We start from the raw sequence: 13853 nt of genomic DNA, 5'->3' as shown, positions 1-13853 counted from the left end.
TAGAAAAGGAATGAGTACACAAACTCCACTTTTAGTCATGACTGAAATTTGGAAGAAAGCTACAGATGAAAAGAAAAAGTTTGCAGCGTTACTCAATGACTTATCAAAAGCTTTCGACTGCATCTCGCACGAGCTATTGATTGCTAAACTTAAAGCATACGGATTTTCAAGGAGTGCCTTAGGTCTCATAGCAGCCTATCTATCAGATAGAAAGCAAAGGACGAAAATTAGCGACCATTACAGTACCTGGCATAATGTTAAAGTAGGTGTTCCCCAAGGATCCATTCTAGGGCCGCTACTATTTAACATCTACATGAGAGATTTGTTCTACTTTCTTGAAAATAGAAATGTACTGAATTATGCAGACGATACAACACCTTTTGTGATAGCTGATTCTTGGGAACAGGTTGGCGAGGAGCTCTCGAATGGAGCTGCTATCATTTTTGAATGGATAACCCAAAATCAAATGAAAGGAAATGCAGACAAGTCTGAGTTGATAGCTAACAATACCAGCAAAGAAATCTTCATTACTATACAAAATGAACGCATCTTTAACAGCAACTCAGGCAAGATCCATGGATTAACTTTTGACAACTGCCTGACTTTTGAGCCACATATTAATACGATTTATAAGAAAGCTAGCCAGAAAATCAGTGCACTTGCAAGGGTAGCACCGAACATGAATCAAAAGAAAAAGCAAAGGCTCATGAATGCCTTCTTTCGAAGTCAATTCAATTATTGTGTGCTTGTCTGGATGTTTCATGTTCGCAGGCTAGATCAAAATATAAATCACCTCCACGAAAGATGTTTGAGGATAGTGTATTCTGATCATACATCTACTTTTGAGCAGCTTTTAGAGAAAGACGGTGCCATCAAATTCCACCATAAAAATCTTCAGTTGAAGCAATAGAACTTTTCAAATGTAAAAATAACATATCAAATCTAACTAAAAAAAAATTCAAACATGATGAAAATATCAAAGTAAATCGCAAAACGCCTTACTTCAGATCAAGAGAAAAATATATCCTTATGAAATTAATATATTCTTTCATCCTTAAATCAGTTGAAACTACTTCGAATCGCATTTTAACTAAGATTTCTCGCAAAATTAAGTTTCTCAAAATAAACGGACCAGCCTTTTTCTGTTCTTATAAAGTTATAAATTGATGTTTTTTGCTTCCAATGATGGTACATCAAAGAAAAGCCGCTTTGAATAGATTTATAAAAGATTTCAACGACCATTTAGGTCATTACCGAGACGTTTTCTCTCCATCTGTATTTTTATTAGCTTCATGGTTACGGCAACCTTTTTCTTATTTTGATCAACAAAGTTATTATCTCACAATAGAGTTGTTAAAAATTTTTATTCAGTTTTTAAAGAACTTAAATATTCCTACGAGTATACCCAAAATTATTTGCTTCCGTTTTGGAGAAAATATCAAAGTAAATCGCAAAACGCCTTACTTCAGATCAAGAGAAATAAACTCTGTTTTTCACGGTTCAGAGTCACTTTCATTTTTAGGGCCAAAAATTTGGGAATTAATTCCAGATGAGTATAGAGATATAGTCGATCTTAGTATTTTTAAGGAAAAGCAGTGGATGCCTACATCATGCCCGTGTAGGAACTGCCGGACCTATATTGACGGTGTCGGCTTTTTGTAATCACCTTACAAATTGTAAAGTAGCGTTGACTTTTATTAGCCTTTGTTGCTACCTGTTCGTCAACTTGAAATAAACTATTACATACATACATACATACATACATTGTTGTGGGTCGCCAGAGTTCAAGAAGAAAGTCTAAAGACCATGCACGACCCTTAAATTTGGTCCATCAAAAAAAAAAATCACCTAATATACTGTTAAATCACTTTAGATCACTAAGTAAGTCTGTGGCAGCAGTTGGAGGCAACCCGAAGGCTCCTCTTTCGATAGCTATCCACCCGAAGGTAGGAGAGGGCGCCACTCTTTCTCCCTGGATTTCTTCACTTACCCTTGATTCTTCTCCTTATTAATGAGCACCAAACAGAGGGACATCAAGTACCATTTTTGGAATCTTTCGTATGACCTCACAATAGAAAATTACGTACTGTTATAAGTTATAATGGTAAATAAAGAAAAGTGGCTTTGAAATTGCAATTTTTGATAAATGAAAACATTTAGTACTTGTACGCCAATTGCTATAGTTTCGAAATACCTGTAAAGCAGTGCATCATAGCATTGAGATATAAAGAAAAACAAGAGATGTACACGTTTTTTTATAAGAACATCTAAAATTTTTGAAGCCTTCAGATGTTCTTAACCTTTTGAGATTTAAGCCTGAAAATGTTCTTTATTTTCACCATTTTATGGTGTTTTTGTCCGTTTTCCTAAAAAATCGGGTGTTTTAGAGTCGTAGGGACAGTCGCCCCTCAATTCACGTAACATATTCGCCCTCAAATTTTTGCCAATATTTGCCGATATTCTCGTCGAGATCAAAGATACACGTTTTTTTAGAACATTTAGAACCTTTGGATGCTAGTCTGGGGGGATTTTTCTATCAATTTTTGGCAGTTAAAATGTTCCTATGATCTTGAAGTTAGTCAATGAAAATAGAATCCCTTTAGAAATGGGTATAAAAACGGTTTTATTCATCGAATATTTTTTCTCTACTTCATTACTTATTGAGTTCAATTACTCTCTCTAATTCAAAGAAAATCCCTGGTCCCTTGTAGATCAAACTATAGAGAGTTGATTGTATTTGACATTTGGCCCTGCGACTCACACCACATGTTGACAGATATAGTCTGCTCAAAAAAAGATTGCTTCAACTGCTTCACAAGAATTATATCAATTTTTTCCTGGTGACTTAGAAAGGGCTAATAAGAATCTAAGCGAATAAGGAGGCATGCTTCGAGAGAGAAAAATTTCCACGGCGGGAAGACGGGTGAAAAAAACTCGAAACTAACTTGAAAATCAATACTACAATCATGGCCGAAATCTATTGAGAATTAAGCTAATTTCCTCGTTTTTCGAATTTCGGAGTTAGGGTGAGAAAGTCGATTTTGGGCCATCTCTCAAATTTAATCGGATATTTCAATTTGGCTCGGGTTTAGAGACCTCCAGGCTATATTACGAGCCTTATTGGACCATTTTTAAACTTTTGGATCCTCAGATCCTAAGGTCCTAAGTCTTAAGTCTCATGTTAAAACTCTACCCTTCCAACCTACTTTAGAGCACTTACAAATCGATTATGGTTTTGAAACTTCCCGGTGGATTTCCCTTTTTTCTCAAATATTACGACCATGATTGTACCGTAAATTTTCTAATTTTGCGCCTACTTTTAGTCATTTTGGCCACTTTCAAGGTGAAAATCGGAAATCTTTTTTGATTTTTCTTTCTGACAGGGTCCATTTTGTAAACTCCATTGGCACGTCCCCGTCAGCCATCAAGGTCAGTGCCCCCGGCCCCCCGGTGCCCGCGTGAGGTATTCTTTTTGTTTAAGTCAAAAATTATCAGAGAGAGCATCGGTATTTAATTTATACCGTACCAGAGTCTTCCGAAATGACTCTGCAAGTAGATATTTTTCTTGCTTCGCTCGCGTTAAATACGCCGTCCAGTTCTCGATAATTTGATAAAAAGTGTATGTCAAGGTAGAGGAGTGTAATGTAGAATTGACAATTCTTCAGGACAAAGCGGGACAGCCACAAAGAATAGTGCATCTCTTTGTTTTTATCGGAACATTCGATAGTTAAAGAGGTTCGAGTTAAAGAGACTCCACTGTATATCAAAACTCCCTGAAGAAATCGTTGCAGTGGAAAACGCGAGGAGAGTACCAATGCAAATGAAGGGTACAGGTATGTGTTCCCCATAAGGGTGTCCGTTGGTGGTTGTCTTTAGGCTAGTAAAAACAATACAATTATCGATTTCTGCCCCCTAAGGGTTACAAAAGGAGTGAATTTCGTCAATTTCGTCAAAAGTCTTTATTTGTCGGAACTTTCCAACTGGGCGTTATGAAACTCGGAAAAATAGTTCGAGGATAATTCAAGAAAATAAGAGTAAAAGGACGTAGCAGAAAATAGCTGAATAAGTGGGGAAATCTTTATATTTAAAAAAAACTTATTTGAAAGGTCGACTTTAAGTAATTTTTAGTCTTTAGGGTGGATTAAAAAAAGATCCAAACTCCCGGGGGAGGGGCACTCAAGGTAAACGACTTACCGTATGTGCGGCCCTGAAGGGTCCCTTTTCCAAACTTCTCAAAGTACACTGTAAGGGTCGAAGTGAGCAAAGCTGAGAAAAATTGCACTCTAAGGGTGTAAAGTTTTGAAAATCTGACCATATTTTGCCTAAAAACGGTCAAAGATCTTCAAAAAAGTGCACTGTAAGGGTCCGATTTCAAAGGCTTATTTTTGGTCCGCACGTATGGTCGTTTTGAATCGAGTGCCATCGGGTCCAAACTTCGCCTTTTGAGACACTAGATGAATCACCATCTCGTCTTTTTAGTTCACAAATCAACTTTTTCACTTAAGAAATCTAAAAAATAACAAATTCTCAAGTATCAAAAATATATAAAATGTTGTTTGTTAAAGTTTATCTTTTTTTCATATTTACAAACAAATCACATATCAAAACAAATGTTATTTTCGCATCAAAATGATCAAAAATGTATAAAATTCCCAATATCAAAAACAAAAACTTCTTCGAGAAGTTTTTCGCAGTTTTAACAAAATGTTTCCTGCTCTCAGAATCTAAATCATCTCGTATTGTAATTGTAAGTACCCTTAACAATCCAAAAGCTCAACAATCAAATAAAAGATTTCCACTGAAAATTAAAATTTCCGGATAATTCGAAAGACGAACCTATACTAGACGTCGTTTTTTCAACGCAATTTACGTTGGCAAAAAAAGACTCTGCCAGAAGTCTTTCGTGGATAAAAGCACCAGTTTGATTTTGTATTTTTTCCAAGTGACTTTACCTTAGCACTATCTGAACTATTATCATTTTAACGCGTTTGATTGCTAAGCGAACCATTAGATTTAACGGTACCACGGTACGATATCCATTATAGTTTATCAATGAAATTCCGTATGACACACCCCTGTCTCACAGCGCCGGTGGGGACGAAAATTCCTATTGAAATCTCAATGGGGATAGAAATTTTATTGTTCCAAGGTTAAAGAATCCAGTGGGGATAGTTTTGGAGTGCAATTTTTAAACATTGAATCTTGAATGGAGATGAAATCAAAGTCAAATTCCCAGTGGGGCTGAAATTTCAGGGTATTTTCGAACGAAATTTTTGCCAAATTTTCCAGTGGGGCTGGGGTCCCAGCGGGTCTGTGGCACAGGGATGTCGCATGCTATCAAACATGAAGATGTTTACAACGTAAAGGCAAGCAGGTTATTGAAAATTGACGCTTAAAGTCAAGCAGAATTTATCACCGCAGAGTTTTGTCGTATATATGCTATTCTGTGAGGATTTGTGGGTCAAGATCCGAGAATTACATTACATTCAACTTTAACGGTAGAAAATTTGTCGGTGGAAATCTCCTTAGCAAAAAATATTCGTCGGCAAAAAAAATTCGTACCCTATACTAGCTTTTTCAACGCAATTTACGTCCATACCACTTTGCGAGTTTTTCGAATGTTTGGAGCCCAGGTTTTCGGACTCTAAACATTCGATTTTTTTACTTCACTTTTAACTTTCGAAGCTCCTGCAGTGGCGAAAAAAATCGAATTTACGTCAAGACACTTGAAAGGCTTCTATTTTTCAAAAATCTTCAAAGTGGAACTCACAAAGAAACGGAATGAAGAAATCCCGGTTTTGGTGAGGTGAAAGATTTGTCACTTGCCAATAATCTCTTTTTACCGACGAAGAGTTTTTGTAGACGGTAACATAAACACTCATCACATGTTCGACAATACATCGAAATCTGAAGGTAGTTTTTTACCATAGCCGTCAGGAATGTTTTCATCTTTGGTTCGGATTACTGATGAATTGATCAGCGGTACGTTAAATGCCGGTTGGTGTTGGTTGCTTGCTCCTAAACTTTGGGATAAAATAGTAGCAGCAACGTGTTCACTTGAGAAGTTATTACTAGATGGTTTCAATAAAGCGCTACGGTGTACTAACTCAGTTTGTTGTTTCTCCCATGTCTCACGATAATATTTTTTCTCATGTTCGTCCTCGCGTTCTTTTACTTCGGCCGCGCGGTCTCGTTGTCGACGATTTTTAAACCAATTTGAGACTTGCGTTGTTGAGAGACCAGTTCCTTCTGAGAGCTCTTTCTTTTCACGTGGAGACGGATACGGATTACGGACGTACCAATCACGTAATACGGCTCTTGATTTCTCCTTGAAACAGTACGACGTTTCTTCGCCGTCCCAAATGGTACGCGGTAACGGATATTTACGACGGACGCGGTATTTCCCAACAGCACCAAGTGGACGTCCTCGAATTTTCTCGGCTTCCGTGTAATGAGCTTTCAACCATAACATTTGAAGTTTAGGATGATAGATGGGTGAAAATGTGTTATTCTCTATAATATGATATAATTCTTGTAAGTTTTCTTGGTGATATGCGACCACGCTTTTTGCAACCAGAACGGCTTCATTTGCATAAATATCATCATAGGTTGGTAGTGACCAAAGAAAACGGGCCAAGCGATCGAAATTTCCACTTTGTTCGAGAACTTCACAAACACATGCCACTTGCTCCGGAGTAAAACTGGCAACTGACGGTTGGTGATTGGTTGCAGCGGCGCCATTATTGTTATTGAAATCCAAGTAAGATGGTATCATGTGTTGCGATTGATCCATCTTTAATAATAGAAAAAGAAACAAAAACAGTATTTTTTTTAAAAAAACTGGAATCTACACCCCAGGCGTACAGCACTGTCATTAAATCTGAAATGAAATTTAAGAAATCTTATCTCTTATCCCTTGTCAAAAAGAAATATATACAAAAATTTGTTGTCAAAAATTGTTTTTTGATCAAAAATGTGACGAAAACAAAAAGAATTGTCATTACAAAACTTATTGTTTACAACTCAAGCTTTTATAAGAACAATGGAATTTAAATACATCAAAATAAGAACAATCTAAGATCTTAAGCTTCTACAAAATACAGAGGCATGGTAGTCCATGAACCAAGAATATCTAAGAATAAGACATTCTCAAAATGTTCATAGAAAGAAACAAGATTCAAATGAAGAGACTTCTAAAATGTTCTTATAAAAACATACTGTATATTTCATCTTACATAGCACTTCACTTGTTTATGAGGTGTGACAACCTCAGTCATGGACTTCTCAAAGTTTGAACAATTTCTTTTTTGTTTTGTAAAGGTCAACTAGGGTTAAGTTTACAGTATGATAGTCACACAATAGTACTAAAAAATCTTTTTTTTCGGGCGCCTATTTTGATGTGAAAATTGAGAATCTGATAGGTAAAGTTTTATAAGAAGATATTGACCCCTTAAAGTTTCGTTGAATAAATGATAACAAGAGACTGTAAATTTTCCCTTTTTTCTATTCTCACTACTTCAATTTGTCACGCTTTCGAGACCCCTTTGATTTAATTTTGTGTGTTTCTTTACCCGATGACCGATGGGGAGCCATAGAAGTATACGGCACATAATAGCTTAAGTTTGCTGTTTGGGGATTTCTGGTCAACTATTTAAGGGAATGTCAGCCTTTAATCTAACTTTTATTTTTCTAATTTATTTACTTTTATTTTCTTATTTTTCATTTAACTTTAACTTTTAATTAACTCAAAATACAATTTTGTGAATATACAGATAAAAACTTTTGTTAAGTTTCGACTCGAAACTCTTTTCCGGACACCCCGAATTGATATGATTACTTCATTCTCGGAGGGTACTGTTCTCTAGAGAATTTAAATCATAATTCTTATAGCCATCTTTTCACGTTTGAAAATTATACCCTGCCTAAAATATAGATGCAACCACGATTTAAGAAATTTTTATGTGAAAAATTGTTAAATCTTTTCTTGGAAGCTTGCTTTTGCGAAAAATGCGATGAATTTATCCAATTTCAAATCACAATCGAATTAAAAACATCTTAGTTTGAAGATAAACTTTCATGTAAGTTTAGGCTTGCTAGAACATGCTAACATTTTCATTTCGGAAAATCACAATATCTTACGACATTTAATCAAAAATAAATTCAATGTCTGTCAGTTTTATTCATTTCTGGATGTCATCAAACTTTACAAAACTTTTTTTTCTTCAAATTTTGTTCAAATTTAGAAACAGTTATACAAGACGTAGATATAAAAGTTTCATATGACAAGTAAAGTAATATCAATAGCATTAGTATTGACTTCCCACTAGATTGTATCTAAAATCAGTTCCCTGTACACAACAATATATACTTGATAGTTCAGATCCCTGATGATATGTTGCTGGGTAGTATTATTGGAGAATCCTCAAATCTTTTTCAAAATATTTCTGAGTACAGCATACTTCATATCTTAATTATTTATCCAAAGAACAGATGCATCTATAAAATTTAAGCAGATTCTGACCATTTATAAAAATCTACAAGAATAGCCCTAAGTGTTCTAGACAAGCAAAATGTAGACAGGTAGACAGGCGGACAACTTTTGTCATATTCTAATCCCAAACACTAACAATGATCATAGGACCCAAATATTTTCCTTGATAGAAAGCACCCCCTTCTCACAGATCCAGTATGATTTCTTTCAGTTAGTGAGGGTAAAAATCACGGATCAAAACTCGATCGGGATTGATATTTCCATGTTTTTTATGGATAGGGATATGAATTCCATCGTTTTCGAGCTAAAAAATGCAGTGGGATGCAAAAAATAGTGCAATATTTTGCAGTGAGGATTTGCTTATCTGATTTTTTTCAGTGGGGACAAAAAATAAAGTATAATTTGCCACTGAGGACGATGACGATATTTTCACCAATATCTCCAGTGTGAGGGGTCTCGGTGGGTCTGTGAGAAGAGGGTGTTAGAAAATAAAGGAAATGTCTAAATATTCACCCAAAGCAAAAGCCTAGTTAACTAAGCCCGTATTCACAAGGCTAGACACACGGCTTATGGCAATATAGCGTTTTCGGCGCTTTAAAGATTTTTTATATTTACGGATTTTAAGTTTGCCTTGGAAGTTATTCAGTCACAACTTAATCATCAGATTTATCCAATTTCTAGGCTACCATAACAACAGATATGAGTTCATTTTTTTGTCTGACAATTTAAGTTCAAGTTCTCACCTCAACAGCTAACAATCCAAAAGATAATTTCAAAAAGAAATGTCACTGAAATTTTTACAGTTTTTAAATCTGCGTAGTGCATTAAATCAAATTATCTGTTTGTAAAAATAAAGACTATAATTTTATCAACACCACTTTCAGTATGATTTTATAATTTTATTGCTAGTCAAAACTTTTTCTATAAAACTTTATTAAATTATGAGAATTAAAGAATAAAACAAGAGCGCTGTTTGAAATGGCTCGCAGGTTAAGATAACCAGGCGAATAAAAGACGAAGATGAATACGCATTTTTTTAACAATAAACTATATAAGAACATAAGGCTTCAATGGCCAAAATATTAAGTACAGGTTTAAGGACTAACAACATCCAAAGGCTTCGAAAATTTTGGATGTTCGTATGAAAAGTGTGTAAATTACAAGCAATAATTAAAAAAAACTAAATCGGCAACATTATAAAATTCAAAATTGAAATTCACGGGTTTAGTTTAATGTTCTGCTCTCTATTAGCGATTACCTTTCCAACAAGGAACAGATAGAAATTGTGAATGGCACGTTGTAAATTAACATTAAAATGAAAAAAGTACGAGATTTATTGAAAACAAGTCCAAGTAAAAAGGAATATTTTATCATAAAAACAATACAAAGCCAAACGAAAGGTAATGACTGACTTACTGAAATGACGAACTTTTGTGGAATTTTTCTTCCTGTAACGATCATTTGATTTTCCATTTCGATTCATGACACAGCAAACACATTTTTGACATATTGTTTCAACACGTTTTGGAAAATTCAGATCCGATTCTGTTTTTGATTTTAATATTAGCTAAAATCTAAAAGAAAATGAGAAAATAATATGACTGGAAAAAGTCATAAAAAGCCACTTTTGACAAGGTGTGAAAATTATATCTGTACTGACTGACTATGAATTGAACATTTACCCTTCAAACATCACGTTACAGCGATTTTAGTATCTAGTAGAATATAAAGCCTTTAACTACAAAGACCAAAAAGTAATTTTTAAGAATTCAATTGACATTTTAATGGGAGTTACAAAAGAAAACTGAAATCTGATAAAGATACCGAGAAAAATTCTAATTCTATACAGAGGACGTCCATTCCCGTTCTTAGACGATAAGTAACGTTAGGATACTAGTGGAATTCCAGAGTTTGGAGGCTTTGCAAGACTCGAGGACTCGAGAATATACAGTTTCTAAGGAAATTGTACAAATATACTCACAAAATGCTGAAAATAAGAACATATTATAAGAAATTTAGGCCTAAAAATAAAACCTACAACATAACCATCTACTGTTTTTAAATGTCAAAAAGCAGTGTGTAGATTTATTAAATCTAGACTACCGTTAATAGATAAACGGACTAAAGAAATTTTGGCGCAGTAAGGATTCTTATATGTTAGGGCAAAGACGTAGTGATTGATGGGAGATTACCTAAGAGTTGACATAAACATCATTTTCATATAAAATGAACTACAGTAATAGAAATATCTAAAAACGATTATAATAGGATCGAATTTCAAAAATGATGACTTATTCTTTCCAATCCAAACATTTTTTTGAAATGTAGGATTTTTCACTTCAAATAAATAGTACAAAAAATTGTTAGAACAGTAGGAAAAATACTTTACTTGGTAATAAACAAATAAACTAATAAATAACAAACAAAATTTATTGCTATACAGAAATGCCTCGCTTTTTAGAAAATCTCAAACGTTCTCAAAATCTTTGAAGCCTTCGGAGGTTCTTAACTTTTTGAGATTTAAGCCTGAAAATGTTCTTTTCTTAAGATACATTCTAATTTTCATCATTTTGTGGATATTTTTGTCCATTTTCCCAAGAAATGTTTTAGAATTCCCAAAGCCTTAAAAATGTTCTTAGCTTGTTCCTAACAGTTTGAGTTCTTAGCTTGTTCCTAACAGTTTGACCATCGAAGCCTTATGTTCTTATATAGAGTTTGTTTTTATAAAAAAACGTGTAAAAGTTAAAAATAATCTTCGTGCTAAAAGACAAGTGGCTGACCTTACGAAAAACTTTCTATTCATTCTGAAATCAAAGAGAATTTCAAGGCTAGCAAAGACAAAATATATAGAAGTATAGAAAAACTCCTAGCATAAACAAAAAACAAAACTCGGAACAAAACCGAAAAATAAAAAAGAACTACAATAAGAACAGTATAAAATATAAATTACCTATTTAAATTACTAAAGTTAAGCTACCATTTTTAAATAAATTTCCTTCGGTGATAAAAAAATTTAAGATCAAACAAGATTCGATGACTTTCATCATCTCTGAAGGATAGACCTTTTCATAAATTACCTCAATAACATGAACAACACTTAGCTCATTTTCAAAATATTGCTATAACAATTGATTCCCATTCGTCAGTGCTATCAAAAATCGTAACATTTGGGACTGGGGACTGGGGACTAAGTTTGAAGGAAGTTTTTGCACTCCAAACAATTTATGAAAAGGCCTATTCGTTTATTTTTGGCAATAAATATTATAAATATTACCACGAAATTTTAACCTTTTAGTTAGAAAGGTCTTGTGAAACTTCTACGTTTAATTGTTTCTTTTCCAGGCGCCAAAGAAACGTCCATATAATGTTCGAAACATCCATGGAACATTGAATGAACGTTAAAAAAACGTTGTCTGTCAGCTGGGTGACTATGGTTACAAGTCAGAGTTTTAAGTGAAATTACCTAGAACCCAGAGCTCTGGTCCAGTGTTTTATAATTTGTAAGATTCTAAGCAGTTCTAAGTAGTATTAAGTTTCATTAACTCAAGAATCCAGTGTCACAATTTAAATCAGGCTTTAAGCCGTATCAGATTGTTCACGTGGATTCGTCGCTTGTTGAGATTTCTTTTGTTTGATACGGTATTTGGCATAAATCTGTAAAAACAGGGCGCAGAACACAACGGAAACACCCAAAGCAGCTTGTGAAGTTAAAACATGACCATAAATAATGCAAGACAATAAAATGCTCAACATATTCCGTGTGACCATTATGGTTGTAAAAACAAGCGGTCCAAACTCGGCAAGGGTGTAGAAAATAAACATTTGGCCTGTCACCGAAGTTAAGGAGATAATACCAACGTGAGTGGCAAAAGATGGGTGGACCATCATAAACGCCAGGGCATAAGTCATGCCACCCGAGATGAGTAACGGTACTGAGGTGAATAAACAGGAGAAGCAATTCACGTTAAACATCATCTGCATGGACGGCACTTTATATTCGGTAAACATATGCGATTGCCAATTGGCTGTGAAGCTATCAAAACCCATATATCCGATCATTAGAATTAAGCCGGAAACGGTAGTTTCCGTAGAGTTGTGTTTATCAGAGCCGGTAGCCGTTAAGAAGAGAGAAACGCCAACTGAAATCATAAGTGCGACAACGTATTCATAATATTGGTACGTTTTCTTAGAAACCACACGACCCATGATCATAACAGGAATCATCTTGGAGGCTTTCCCAAGTACCTGCGTCGGGAAACTGACAAATCGCAACGCCTCGTATTGACACCAAGACGAGCAAATATTCGATAAAGAGGCAAAAGAAAACCGATAAAATGGTCCGTTCCATTGGCCTGACCGTGTGATTTGGATGTATAGCCCGGCAACAATAAAAGCTGCGATACGGTTCATGAAGACGAGGAATTCGGAATTCTTGAATTTGACGGCTTGTGCGCCTTCCCCGTACTTATGTGTCATCACTTTCTCTTGGAGAACGCCCCACGTTAGGTAAGATACTTGAAGACCTGAAATTACCAATAAGAACGAAAGATATAGCTTCTTGTATGGCCCTAATTAAAACCTAGTTGTTGCTGGTCGAATGTCTAAATTATACTGTTTGTTGCTCAATACAAAGTCAGGATGTCGACTTGGAGTATCAGATTATTCTGTTAAAATCAACCATAAAATTCAAATACGGATAGAAAGAGAAAGATCGAAAAAACGGATGTGCACACTGAAATAAAATGACATATGAAAAGAAATGAAAAGAAAATTCCAGATTGTGGCTATGGCTTACCAATGGTGCATGTGGCGAGTTTGATAGCCGTTGCAGTGGTGGTGTCGCCAGAAAGACATGGAAAGATTGATCTTTTGTTACCAGTGGGTGAAGCTTCATTACCGAAAATACAACACGTCAGTAGTTGGTACCATTTACCTTGACCTAAAACCGGTAAAAAATAAAGATCTCTAAAATTAAGACTGAATGAAAGTATGCTTGTTGTTTCAGTGAAGAAAATTTTTTCTATAATTGTCCACAGCGACGAACATTCATTTTGTCCCTGACAAACACGTCTATTTTTTTAAGAAAAAAAACTACAGCGGAGTCTCTTTAACTTGAACCTCTATAACTCGGTTGTATCCTTAACTCGAAAAAGTTTTCTTGTCCCATCAGGTCTCTATAACTCGAAATTCCCATAAGTCGAACAAATTGGCGTTCCCTGTGCATGTTTGAGCTATAGAGATTCCACAGCTTCCGACTTTTCATTTTTAGCCTGAACTTTTGCCTTTGCCGGAAGAGAAGGAACTATACAAGGAATCTTTCATTGTGTTCTTGTTTTTATAAATAAAATAGCTTGTAATAACG

The 13853-nt window shown here is 34.9% G+C and overlaps 2 protein-coding genes across 2 annotated transcripts; both read right to left on the bottom strand.

Moving 5' to 3' along the window:
• Positions 1–4545: 4545 nt before the first annotated feature.
• On the bottom strand, positions 4546–10052 carry LOC136816326 (homeobox protein six1-like). The gene is made up of 2 exons (XM_067072650.1): positions 9908–10052; positions 4546–6793 (listed from the first exon to the last, which is right to left on the bottom strand). Exons 1-2 carry the CDS (start codon positions 9962–9964, stop codon positions 5882–5884), a joined length of 969 nt encoding a protein of 322 aa, XP_066928751.1. The 5' UTR covers positions 9965–10052; the 3' UTR covers positions 4546–5881.
• A 1751-nt stretch (positions 10053–11803) lies between these two features.
• Positions 11804–13368, bottom strand: LOC136816325 (adenosine 3'-phospho 5'-phosphosulfate transporter 1-like). The gene is made up of 2 exons (XM_067072648.1): positions 13287–13368; positions 11804–13014 (listed from the first exon to the last, which is right to left on the bottom strand). The coding sequence occupies exon 2, from the start codon at positions 12965–12967 to the stop codon at positions 12068–12070; it is 900 nt and encodes a 299-aa protein (XP_066928749.1). The 5' UTR covers positions 12968–13014; positions 13287–13368; the 3' UTR covers positions 11804–12067.
• Between the last annotated feature and the right edge of the window lie 485 nt (positions 13369–13853).

The sequence above is a fragment of the Clytia hemisphaerica genome, unplaced genomic scaffold (assembly GCF_902728285.1).
Source record: "Clytia hemisphaerica strain Z4C2 unplaced genomic scaffold, Clytia hemisphaerica genome assembly, whole genome shotgun sequence".
Taxonomy (NCBI): domain Eukaryota; kingdom Metazoa; phylum Cnidaria; class Hydrozoa; order Leptothecata; family Clytiidae; genus Clytia; species Clytia hemisphaerica.
The sequence above is the reverse complement of the archived record's forward strand: the minus strand, read 5'-3'. Positions and strand labels throughout refer to the sequence as shown.

Excerpts from the sequence above, each read along its gene's own strand:
- LOC136816326 (XM_067072650.1), bottom strand. The coding sequence starts at position 9,964 with ATGGAAAATCAAATGATCGTTACAGGAAGAAAAATTCCACAAAAGTTC. Across the intron at positions 6,794-9,907 it reads CACAAAAGTTCGTCATTTCA|ATGGATCAATCGCAACACAT; the intron begins GTAAGTCAGTCA and ends CTATTATTAAAG.
- LOC136816325 (XM_067072648.1), bottom strand. The coding sequence starts at position 12,967 with ATGACACATAAGTACGGGGAAGGCGCACAAGCCGTCAAATTCAAGAAT.